Source organism: Punctularia strigosozonata (assembly GCF_000264995.1).
Source record: "Punctularia strigosozonata HHB-11173 SS5 unplaced genomic scaffold PUNSTscaffold_2, whole genome shotgun sequence".
NCBI classification, from domain to species: Eukaryota; Fungi; Basidiomycota; class Agaricomycetes; order Corticiales; family Punctulariaceae; genus Punctularia; species Punctularia strigosozonata.
The window spans coordinates 998,147-1,010,540 of NW_006767434.1; the positions used below are offsets into that span (position 1 = coordinate 998,147).

The following is a 12,394-nucleotide window of genomic DNA, read 5'->3' on the forward strand; positions in this document are numbered from 1 at the left end:
GCGGCGACGATGCGCACGGTCTGAGATGGCCGTAGCGCGACCGTCAACCGAAACTTGGCTCGTTCCAGCAAGTTCCAGCGCTGGCGTCATATATAGATTTTGGAGTTCGTCGGTCCATCTCATTAATCTTGGGTCACAGATCCATGATCAAGCCCCGAACCCCCAGCGCATCTGAACTTCGAAGCCGGTGTCCAAATGTAAACCGCAATCATCAACACCGACGCGAAGCCAATGATAGGTCCAAGAAGAAAACTTCAATGCATGGCCAGCCGCTGAGCCCGGGGTAGATTCTGCGGCATATGGTGGCTCATCGCGTAGTGTACTGTGCTGTGATATGCACTGTCGCAGAGTTGGTGGTGTGGTTGAGTTGCACGCGTTTGTTTGGTGATGCTTGGCGTCGCGCCTGCTCGCTTCAACTCCTCCCAGGCTCATAATATTGTCCGCTAACGACCGCCTCCTTCGTCCTATTTCTGCCCTGCAGGTTCTATCAGCTGCGCCCGACGAGCGGATCTCGTGGGCTACATTTTACTTAACTACGACCGAGCGCGTGTAGGAGGCGCGCCATTGCGGGGTACATCACATCGACAGGTCCATCTACGATACATCTCGTGCTACGCCACAGGACTAGCAAACTACTACGGAGGGCTTGATCAATACTCTAGAAGGGGACGATGTCGCGCCTGCGGATTGATACAAGCGTTAACAGGCTCGCGGGCCCTTCAAGTTCCTCCGCCGGCCCTTCGTCGCGATCGCGCTCGCGCAACATTACGCCAGCTTCGACAGTTACGACGAGCGGCAATTCACTGGCGGTCGGTACCCAGCGCCTGCGTAGCCCGTCGACGGCCTCCTCCTCCTCCTCTCTCTCCATTATGTCACCCATGCCCGACTCGGCCGCCTCCGCGTCGTCCTCATCTCTTCACCTCGCTGCCGCCTCCACCTCCACCTGCGCGACCATCTCCACCGCGACCACCGCTCCTTCGCACTCCTTCTCTTCCGGCGCGACATATGACACACGCGCGACCTCTCCCGACACGGATGAAGCGTCCGCCTGCACTCAGACCGCCTCCGGCGGCAACGACTTCGTGCTCGCGATGCACGACTTTGCGCCGCAGCACCAGAGTGCGACCTGCCTCGCGTTCCGCGCGGGCCAGGTCATTCACGTTCTCAACCGCGACCCATCCGGGTGGTGGGACGGCGAGCTCGACGGGAGGCGGGGCTGGTTCCCGAGCAACTACGTCAGCTCCGAGGTAGGATCCATAATGGAAGAGCAGTCGCCCGTGAAGTCGGTACGCGCATACATTCCGCCATTTGCTGCACCAATACTGACCAGACACTAAGCGAACACGTCCCGGGCACGCGCACTCCCAATCCGTAGCCTCCGTGGCCTCCGTTGCCTCTTGGGCAAGCACACCCTCACCAATGCACCATACTTTCTCTCGCCCCTCCTCCTCCCACCGCCCTTCTAAATCGCATCCACACATCTCCACTCCGTCCCCCTCCCACTCGCGGTCGCGCTCTGCCTCCCCCGACACCTCGGCCCCCGCCTACCCCCCGCTCATGCACCCACTCTTGCACGCCCTCTCCCTGCTCCAAACCGCCGTCGCCTCACATCGGCCGGCGCACTTTCAGCCGTCAACGGCCTACGTCGTTTCTGCCGTGCGCGCAGCTCTCGACGCGGCCGACTGTCTCCCGCGCGAGGCACCCCACCTCGCGCGTCACCCCGCGCTCGCCGCCGCACGCAAGGCGCTCCTCGGCGATCTCGCGGCCCTCGTCGCGCAAGCGAAAAAGGCGTCGGCGGTAGCCGATGAACACACCGCCGCGGATGGATTGGGGGAAAAGGAGGGTGGCGAGGGTAGGAAGGAAGTGACGCGCATGCTTCGTTTGGGCGGGCAGGTCTTCGCTCACGTCCGACGGTTCCTGGCCATCGCGGCGCAGTGCGGGGTCGAGCTTTCGACCCCGCCGCAACAGCAGCAACAGCGCTCCTCAAACGGTTCGGCATACGACGCCATCGCGCCGCATCGAGCGGTGACGAACGAAAACGAGCCACCGGGCGCGGACGCCCCGCGCGCGGAAGACGACGGCGAGGACGCGACAGCGACCGTCGGCCGTGCGCCGCTGCGGACGACGAACGGGATCGTCCAGAAGATTCAAATGCGGCGCATGACGCGCGAGCGGTCGTTGCCCGGCTCAGTGCCCGGAACACCGGGCGCGGCCCTGCGCGCACGAAGCTTGGGCGACCTCAAAGCAGCGCGGGCTACCGCCGCCGATGCGCCCCCGCTCCCTGTAACGCGACAGTACGGAATGCAGCAGCAACAGCGACAGCAGCAGCACCGCATACCGTCCGCCCCTCTGTTCACCCGCCACAGGCACGACCGCTCGTTCAGCAGCCTCTCCTCCGCGTCGTCCGCGTCGTCCTTCTCCTCGGCATCGTCGACCGCGTCCGGCTCAGCGCCCTCGACGCCCCCGTCCCACTTCCGCTTCCCGGCCGGGGAGAACGGGAGCGTCTCCGTGAGCGCGGCCGAGCTCCACGACGCGCTCCGCCACACCCACGACGCGTACCTATCCACAATCGCCGCCTTCGTCGGCCACGCGCACTCTCACTCGCGCGCGAGCCACGCGAGCAGCACAGGCCACATGTTCGAGCTCGCGCGCGAGATCGTGGAGAGCGTGTGCCGGCTGCTGGGCATCGTCGACGCCGTCATGCGCCACCCCGCGCTCGCGGACGCCGCCGCCACCGCCCATAACCCTCGTCGGTTCAGCAAGGCGGAATATGCGGGCAACAACGCGCAGGGGTACGTGCTCGGGCTTGCGCGCGCGAAGGACGCGCTGTACGCGGTCACGGCCGCGTTCGCGGAGAGCGTGCGCACGCTCGGGCGGGAGCTCCCGGAGGGGGTGTCGGAGGAGGACGAGCGGGCGGCGCTGTTGAGGGCCGCGACGGGCGCGTTGAAGGCGGGCGCGGAATGCGTGGCGGCGGTGAGGATGTGTGTCGGGCGGAGTGGGGTCGCTGGGCCGTTCGTGGTGTACGTGGGGCCGGGCCCGCCGGAAGCGAAGGTGGGCGAAGAGGAGGTACCAGAGGAGAGGGAGACGGAGGAGCAGGAACCGGACAGGACAGAGAGGGTGGGCAGGCCTGCGGGAGTGTTGAGGGCGCTGTATAAGGCGCAGGGCGTGGAGGACGATGAAGACTTGACGATACAGGCGCAGACGCCGAGTCCATCGTCGTTCGTGGTGCCCGCTCGGGGCGGGGTGCTGCCCACGCCGCCGCCGAGACCGGCGTTTGCATTGCCGTCGCACGTCGAGAGGGAGGTACCGTTGATATCGCCGGCGGTCGAAGATAAGCCACTCCCGCCCCTGATGGAGCCGGACGCAGACGTGGAGCCGCCAGAACCGTCGCCGCGCTCGCCCGTCTTGTCCGTCACACGCACGGAGGACGACAGGACGACATGGGAGGGCAGCCAAAGGCATCACGAACGAGAGGCTGCCGCGGCCGCGCTCGAGGACAAGCTCGTCCGTGGGGATCTGCCGTCCATACCACCGGATGCGGACCCTACAACATGGATCCTCTCGCACGACCACGCAATGGAGGATGTTGCGTACAACACGGAGGGCCTGCTCGTTGGCGCGACGCTGCCCGCGCTTGTGGAGAAGATGACACCGCACGACAGCTTGGTGGACACGACATTCGCGAGCGTGTTCTTCCTCACCTTCCGCGCCTTCGCGACCCCAACCGAGCTCGTGCGCGCGCTCATCGCGCGCTACAATGTTGCGCCCCCGCGCGGGCTCGCCCCCGAGGACCTGTACGTCTGGCAACAGCGCAAGGGCGTGCCCGTCCGCTTGCGTGTGTCCAACTTTGTCAAGGCCTGGCTCGAGGTGCACTGGCGTCCGGCGAGCGATAACGCGGTGATCCCCGCGCTGGCCGACTTCACGCAGAATGCGCTCCGCGCGATGTTTCCAGGGCCTTCGCAGCGGATCATGGATTTGCTCGCGCTCCGCAGCCAAGCGGATGGCGGCGCGGCGGCGGCGAGCCCGAAAGGAACGCGGCGCGATGCGGGGATGCCGATCAGCCCGCCCTCTGTCCCACCGACGGAGGTCCCGCGTCCGGTGATGACGAAGACGCTCCTCGCCTCGCTGCGCGCACGCAACTTCGCGAACATAGCCGTGACGGACTTCGACCCTCTCGAGCTCGCGCGCCAGATGACAATCATGGAGTGCGAGCTTTTCTGCGGGATCGTGCCGGACGATTTGCTCGAGATCGGGCAGGAGGGCGCGAAGTCGCCCGCGAATGTCCGGTCGGTGACGCAACTCAGCACGGTAATCACCGGCTGGGTGACCGAGAGCATCCTCAATGAACCCGACACGAAGAAACGCGCAACATTGGTTAAGTTCTTCATCAAGGTGGCGGACGTAAGTACAGACCTTCACGTCAGTGTTTCTAGTATCTCTGCTAATGCTGATGATGGTTCTCAGCGCTGTACGACCTTGAACAACTTCAGCACGTCACGTTCAGTGCTAGCTGCGCTTGATTCGTCAACAATCTCGCGGCTGCACCAGACCTGGAACGTGAGTACGAGGCGCGACCGCGGATTCGACGACGCTGACGTGGTGGTGCTCCTGTGTAGGCGATCCCCCAGAAATACAAGGTTCAGCTTGAGGCCATGCGGAAGCTCGCGGACCATTCGAGGAATTACCGGGAATACCGGACGCGGTTACGGAATACACCCCCGCCAGCCGTTCCGTTCTTGGGTGAGAACCCCGGCGTTCATTCTCCACCCCACACGATTAACATTCGCACAGGCTTGTACTTGACAGATATCACCTTCTGTCGAGAGGGCAACCCATCCCATCGAGCGTCTCCACTGGCCCCGGACAGGAAGCTTATCAACTTTAACAAGTACCACAAACTGGCACGCATCGTGCAAGGTAAGAACAGACCTATCATTTGAATCTGGGACAGACAGTGACGGAAGTCATGCAGACATGCAACGGTTCCAAGTGCCGTATACTTTGAAAGGTATACCGGAAGTGCAGGACTTCCTTCAGTTTGCGTTCAGGTCCTCTCGGTCGAGCACCGGCGACATCCAGGATCTCTACCGTCGCAGGTACGCAGTATCAAACACTTACCCGTGTATACGCTGAATCCACATTCTGCTTTGAAGTCTGCTTGTGGAGCCCCGACAGCCTGCCGACGCGCCTCCAACCAGCGACGTGCGGCAAATCTTCCCTTGGGGCAACCGCTCCCAACCGACTACTTCCGTTCCTTGAGCCCCTCTCTACTCCGCTCTCTCCACTTGCACTATCTCTCTCGCATGCTATCACCATCTTCTCGTCTGGAATGGCATCGAAATATCTTAATTCGTTGATCATCTCTTGGGACACCGCATCTGGCTGGACTATGCTATCTATCATACTGTTGTTTTCGATAACGATCTTTGCTTTCGAGAGCTTTCCTCCTTGTTTGTATCCGTACCTCTGAAGGTTTACGCGATTACTGTCATCGCACGCAATTGATGACTTGACCCTGTCCAAGGGCATCGAATAGCTTGGCGTCGTACATTCCCATGGATGATCCTACGCGGCGGTACACTACGACGCCTCACACCGTCTCTTGAGGACGGACAACCAGTTTGAGGCCGCTAACCTTGTCCTGGCGCAGCAATTCCAGTCCACCGGGTATCCCAGCGAGGCCGTTGGGAAGCAATTGAACACGGTGTGGCTATAAATCATAGGAGAGATCAGCCCTCGTTTAAAAGCAGAAGGGCAATCCTGATCTCTACCTTGATGGATCCATCTTGCAGAAGTTGGGTGACCCTTGCGGACAGCTCGCGTCCCGCCTCTTCCTGGCCCGGCCAATTGGTGTTTCCAGACACCTGCACCACCTCCTTCCCGTCTTCGCCGTGCGCGATGCCCTCGACGGGTGGCCAGACGAGAATGAGCTGACCGCCCGAGGCGAGGAGCGACCACGCTGCGTGCTGTGTCGCCGCGATGCTGACGGCGTCGTAGACGACCTTGATGGGGTGCGATGTGATCTTGCTGATCTGAGAGCGGAGGGCGTCCGTGGGGAGGGTGCGGGAGAGGACGTGCGTCGCTCCGAGGGACTTCAGGAACGCGGCGTGCTTCTCGGACGCGGTCGCGATGATGGGAGAGAAACCAGACAACCGGGCGAGCTGGATAACTGAACGACGCATTGAACTTTCGTTGCATACGGTATGACACGTCGGTTGCGCTCTCACCGAATTGGCCGACAGAGGTGGCGCCGCCGAAAACAACGATCGGCTGGCCTGTATAGGCGGTCGATGACTCCCAGAACGGCGTCAATTCCGCACCTCCACCGCGGTCATCGTTCTTCTTGTTGTATAACCCCAGAAACGCCGTTGCAAGCGTCGCGGGGACAGACGCCGCCTCGTCAATGCCAACGTTGTCGGGGACCTTGGCAGCGAATTCTGCCGTCGCGAGCGCATATTGCTGGAACGTTGTGCGATGAGGCTTGAGATCGCCCATCCATAGACTACATGAAATGTGGCCCTTTTAGTATAGATAGGATATAGTCGATGAATAAGACATACACTCTGTCTCCCTTTTTGAGGTTCGTGACACCCTCGCCGACGTCCTCGACCACTCCGGCGGCGTCGAAGCCCAGGGTCGCGGGGTATTGGAGCCAATCCCGATATGGATCGAGGAACGCGAACTTCCAATCCGCGGGGTTGAGGGCCGTAGCATCGACCCTGACGAGAATTTCGCCCGAACCCGGAGAGGGCACCGGCACGCTTTGCACCACAAACTCGGCGCCCTTGGACGGGATGATGAGAGCTTTGTGTTCCTTTGGGGCCATGATCAGACGTCAATGAGAAGAGCTCGAACCTTGGAACCGAAGGGTATATATGCGCCTTCCCCGCCCCACGTTGTCGCGCTGACAACGTCGCTGGAGTCGCTGTGTCAGCGCGACGCAAGTGCTGCGTCCATGACTCGTCCATGTCGACATACTCAGGAAGACAAACGGAGGGTTATGCTTGTGCTTCCCGGCCAAGTGGGATGCTCGTGAGTCGACCAAGTGGGTTACCCCGCAGTTTCGTGATCGGCAGGCTTCCCGACGGTCGGTACCGTACTTGTTCGTATGTTCGTTCGAGTCATTGCGTCGCACCGTCCGAGTCTTCCAGAACGTGTGCAGAAGGCCGTAACGGACTTCTTCGCCTTGACGGCATTCCCCGTCACCTCTGATCAGAAACCAAAAAAGCTCCCGCCATACCATCTCCCTCCTGTCGTGTTCGTGTAAGAGACCTTTTGTGTCGGGAGAGCTCCTACGGTGATTCGTGTACCGACGTTTTAGCGCTGGCGAGTTCCGAGCCGAACCAAAACCCGCGTCGAGCTGGTGTCCTGGCGTGATCTGGGGCGTAGCCTCCGGGGTGGACAATACTTCAGCTACCCAGGTAGCCCTATGCATGGTCTGCCGTCTCTCTAGACAGGTCAGTGGGCGCACCGGAGCGGAGGCCACGAGTGGCGGTGCCAGTTCTTGGGCGGAGGAGGTCGCCTCGCTGGCTCTCTTGCTTCCGCTTCCGAGGGCGACGAGAGGATTGCCCTCCTTCGTCGTTTTTCGTAGTCAATCCTATTCAAATTCTATTACGATGCCCCCATGCCTCGAGCGACCACCGCTATTCAATAAGTGATTGTCGTCACTATGCAAGAGAGAACTTCAGAGCTTGGCGTCGCACTTGGGGCTCAAACAGGATGGCATGGTCGCAGCCCTCAAGGCTAGGGCACGGCAAGCCCTCCTAGGCGACATCAAGTTCTATATGCAACACCCCGACTACAAAGCTCTGTTCACAAGACAGGAACTCGCCGACATCATCGAAGAGGCGTCGAACTCCTCGGGCTCCCCTTTCCACGGTATCGCACAGGGGGCGGAAGCGGCTCGGGACGAAGACCAGCCAGATGAGGGGGAGGAGGAGGTTGACACGGAGCAGGAGCAGCAGGGTCAGGATGAGGCCTCGAGCCGAGGGGAGGAGGACGACAAAGACAATGCCCAGCCCCCTCCACCATCAGACGACCTGGGTGAGTAACCGCATCCTTCACCGATCGAGGGCATTGGCCCCCACCATCGCCTACTCGTACGCAGCCATATGGTCATCGACGAATCCCCCGAGTTGCATAGGCAACAAGGATGGCCATAGGGCCTCCCCGGTCTCCAACCATATGGTCGGAACCGGTCGCCATAGGGCACCAACCAGTCCGCGTAGCCATAGGGCATACGGCTGATGCTCACACAGGTGGTTCAACTCCCCCGACCCCACCCATGTCCCCAACGCCATCTGGGCGCGGCGACCTCACACCCCAAGGGCACGGTCCGAGGCACCAGACGGGGAGGGACGCCAGCGAGTCAGGGCTGGAACCCGACGGGCATCCGTCCGGACATCACCACCGGAAACGGACGCGCCAACACTCGCATCCCAGAATGCACCACTCGCGCCGCGCGTCGCCGGAGAGGAAGAGAAGGAGACAGGAATCCTCCCCAGGGTCACACGACAGAGCGCAGAGTGACGACGAGGAAGGCTCGAGATCTCGCCGTAGGTGTCAAGATCGGATACAGACAAGGGGTAACGGAGTCGGAGGACCGAAGTCCAAAACGTATATACGTAGAATAGAATGAAATAGAAGAGAGGAACTCAAGAATGAAGTCGGAGCGGAGTCGGAGACGCGTTGGAGACGCGTCGGCGTGAAGTCGATAAGTCGGAAACGTTGGTGGAGTCGAGATCGGATGCGGACCAAGCCTAAGCTCGTGCGCTAGGCTGCTACACGCTCTGAGTCCGCAGGAGGAATAGAGTGAAGCTTAGTCGATATTCGAACTGACTATCTACGGTACAGTTCGACGGTTTATATGTACAAAAGAGAACAATGGCAAAGTCGGAGAGTCGGAGATCGGAGGTGCCATTCGGCGCACAAAGGGAACATTCAGAGACGAGAGATATCGTATGGAACACAAAGGGAACATATCTACGGAAGAGGCGGAAAGATCGGACCGAAAGATCCGTCGCAAGCGACGGGAAACTAAAGTCTACAAAGGGAAGCTATGATGTCAGACAAAGGGAACAGGAAACAGGAAAATCGGAGTTGAATCCGTTCAAGATCTGGAACCACCGGGGCGTTGAGCCGCCGGTGGCCCAGTGCATGTGATAGGCGTATCCCGCCTTCGACCGAAACGGGAAAGTCGGGATCGGCGTCGGTGAAGGAGGCGGCGAAGGGTCGGAGATCGGATCGGAGGAGATCGGTGTAGATCGGTGACAATCGGCGGAGCGGATCGGCGTAGGTCGGTCTGGATCGACACGTGACAGTAGGAGACGTTACGCGCGGTCCCCGTCATCCTCAGGCAGCTCTTCGCAAGGGTCGCGGCTGTCGTCAAGGAGTTCGTCCGGGGGAAGCTATGAGCGCAGGCCATCGAGAAGTTCATCGCCAGGGTCCTTGCCGTCCTACCGGTTGAGGACGACGCATGCACGTCGCCGATCCCCGCGCAGAGACCACGCACGGACTCGACGCTCGAGGTCAGAACGGCACATACACCACGTGCAGGAGACGGTCAAAGGTCCACACCGCCCCCACCTCGTCAGGGGTAAGCAGGCCAAAGCCGACTGCTACTCGATCCCCGACCCCATCCGGAAGAAGTTCCAGGAGGGGTGGACGACGCATATCCCGCTGAATTATCTTACCGACAAGGCCGTTGCGGATTACGGCTGCGATACATCGTCCCTTCTCACCGATATGTACGCGGTCGACCCCGCGAGGGGCCTCATCCAGGCGGAGAAGGTTCTCCCGTCGGCCGGGGAACTGAAATTGTCGTTCGGGGAATGGCACCAAGCATGGAAGCGGCTACTGCAGCTGATCAAGGCTTATTTCCCCCGTGACTACGAGCGGTGGAAGAAGCATTTCCAGCGCATATGCTGCACGGATGGAGCCACCTCGGAGAATTGGACCCTGTGGCTCACCTATGACGCGGAGGTCCGCCGCTGGTGTCACTTGGAAGGTATAGACCCCGGGGCCTTCCATAAGAACATATGGAAGAAGGTGGAACCCGCGCATATCAAAGCACAGGTCATGGCCTCCCTGCAGCCCTTTCGGGCCCAAACCGCATCGCGGAGCTCCGGCTCCAGACCTGAGCAACTGTCAAGGCACACATCCGGGTGGGCTCAGCCCTCCTTGCCAAAACCCATCGACTCACGATGCTTCTTTTGCGGTGGAAAGGGACACAAGGCCTCGGCCTGCAAGGCCGACAGGCTCGTCAACGGCCAGCCGGTCCAACTCACCCGCGGCGACGATCGCTCGGTCAAGGACGAAAAAGGCCGTCAGTACTGTTTTTACTTCAACATGGCCGGCGGGTGCACAAAGAAAGACGCCGGCCCTTGCGCTAAGGGAGACCACCGGTGCACGCTCTGCGGAGGTACAAATCACGGAGCCCAACTGTGCACCATTGTGTGCTGAGGCCCTCCGAATCGTCACCCCTGTCACGTGTCGGATCTTGGGCCATAACCGGGCCAAGTACGATAGCTCCGGTCATTCCGGGTTGTCCGCCATCGGAGTAGCAGCTCCGGTACCGGACCTACGTTATCACATGAATAGTCCTCCGGCGACTCAACGTCCCGGTAGTTCTCGAGTCATAACGGATTCAACTCCGACGTTCACGATCGATATGCCTTTAACGGTTTGATATTCCCTTCGGACTTGGATGCGAGCAGAAAGCCGAGATATTGGTACGGCCTCGCAGAGATCACGGCGTTGGCAGACGGCCTAGGGTGGCCATGGAAACCATTGAAGACTCATGATTTCGCCCAGGTTTTCAAGTACCTGGGATTCATATGGGACCTGGTGCTGAAGCGCGTCTCGATCCCAGACGAGAAGAAGCTGTGCTACTTGAGTAAACTAGAAGCTTGGACACCGGGCAATTCCTTCACGAGGATGGAGGCCGAACGGATTCTCGGCACTCTCGTGCACTGCAGCATGGCCATTCCAGATGGACGGTCGCGTCTCGTGCATCTCTCCAAGTTCACCAGTTCCTTTCATCATTCCCTGTCACCATTTGCGAAGAGAAAACCGAATGCACAAGTACTCGACGACATCGAGTTCTGGAGAACCCAACTGCGGCTGCAAGAATGCGGCAGTACGCTTATGATACCGACATTCGTGTCAACATGCGACCTCTGGGTTGACGCCTCCACATCATTCGGGGTCGGAGCAGTCATCGACGACGCCTGGGAGGCGTGGTCATTCAATCTGGGCTGGAAAACCGACGGGCGCGATATCAGCTGGGGAGAAATGGTCGCGGTCGAGTTCGGATTGAGGTTAGCCATCGCGAGAGGTGTCTCGGATGCCTGTTTGATCATGAAGTCGGACAACCAGGGCGTCATCGGCACCCTGGAGGCTGGAAAATCTAGGAACGTCGAACAAAACCGGGTCCTTCAAAGGGTAGTCGCGCTCATGCGCGAAGCTAATATTTGGACTGTATCCCAAGCATCTGAAAAAATCTTGATCTATATAGCTGCCCCTCAGAACTATGGACACTATTGTCGTGCTATGGATGCTATATAGAAGTCACCCAGTTGCTATATAGTGCTATGGTTGCTATGTAGAAGTAGGTCAGTTGCTATATAGTGCTATATAGTAATTATAGGTAATATAGTTCAAAGTACTAGCTACATAGTGATACATAGCTCATAGGTGCAGTCGATATAGCACCCATAGATTTGGTATGTATCTGTATAGTGGTGATAGCAGGGCTCCCAACTTACACCTACCATGATCTAAGTCAGTCTCAGGTCCTGAACTGTAATGTTAGCCTATACATTGTCATTTATATGCATGAATAAACTATGTACAAGGTGGCTAAGTATCAAGGAGCTTGTGAACTATATGAGACACAGTGGCCAACGCGGACTTAGGAGATTCAACACAAACCCATGCATCACGTGATCTGGCCGTGACGCGTGGTTGCCCTTCGTGCTGGCAAACGTGGCTCTCAGCCCACCGCGCTGGCAAATGCGTACGACTCAGCGCTGGCAAGTGCGCACATCATCGCGCAAGTCGCTGCGCCCGCCGTCACATCCAGCCCCGAGCATCTGAAATGCCCGCCCCGCTGCCGCCCGGTTTCCCCGCCCTCACGGGCCGCCAACGCGGTCGCGTTTGGTGTCGTCTCGCCTCCCTGCCCCTCTCGTTCGCCCAGTCCCGAGCGCGGGCCGCCAACGCGGTCGCGCTCGGCGCAGCCTTCCACCTCCTCGCCCCCCTTTCGCCAGCCCCGAGCGAGAGCCGCCAACGCGGTCTCACTGGGCGCCGCCTTCCCGCCAGCCTCCCGCCAGCCTCCCGCCTCTCGCCCGCCTCCGCCCAAAGCCGAGCTCGAGCCGCGAACGCGGTCGGACTCGGC

The 12,394-nt window shown here is 60.1% G+C and overlaps 1 protein-coding gene across 1 annotated transcript; it reads left to right on the plus strand.

Moving 5' to 3' along the window:
- Positions 1–709: 709 nt before the first annotated feature.
- Positions 710–7,474, plus strand: PUNSTDRAFT_118271 (ras GEF). Its single transcript, XM_007379923.1, has 9 exons — positions 710–1,286; positions 1,339–4,401; positions 4,465–4,557; positions 4,617–4,740; positions 4,792–4,917; positions 4,973–5,096; positions 5,154–5,710; positions 5,772–6,502; positions 6,561–7,474. Exons 1-7 carry the CDS (start codon positions 870–872, stop codon positions 5,257–5,259), a joined length of 4,053 nt encoding a protein of 1,350 aa, XP_007379985.1. The 5' UTR covers positions 710–869; the 3' UTR covers positions 5,260–5,710; positions 5,772–6,502; positions 6,561–7,474.
- Positions 7,475–12,394: the final 4,920 nt, after the last annotated feature.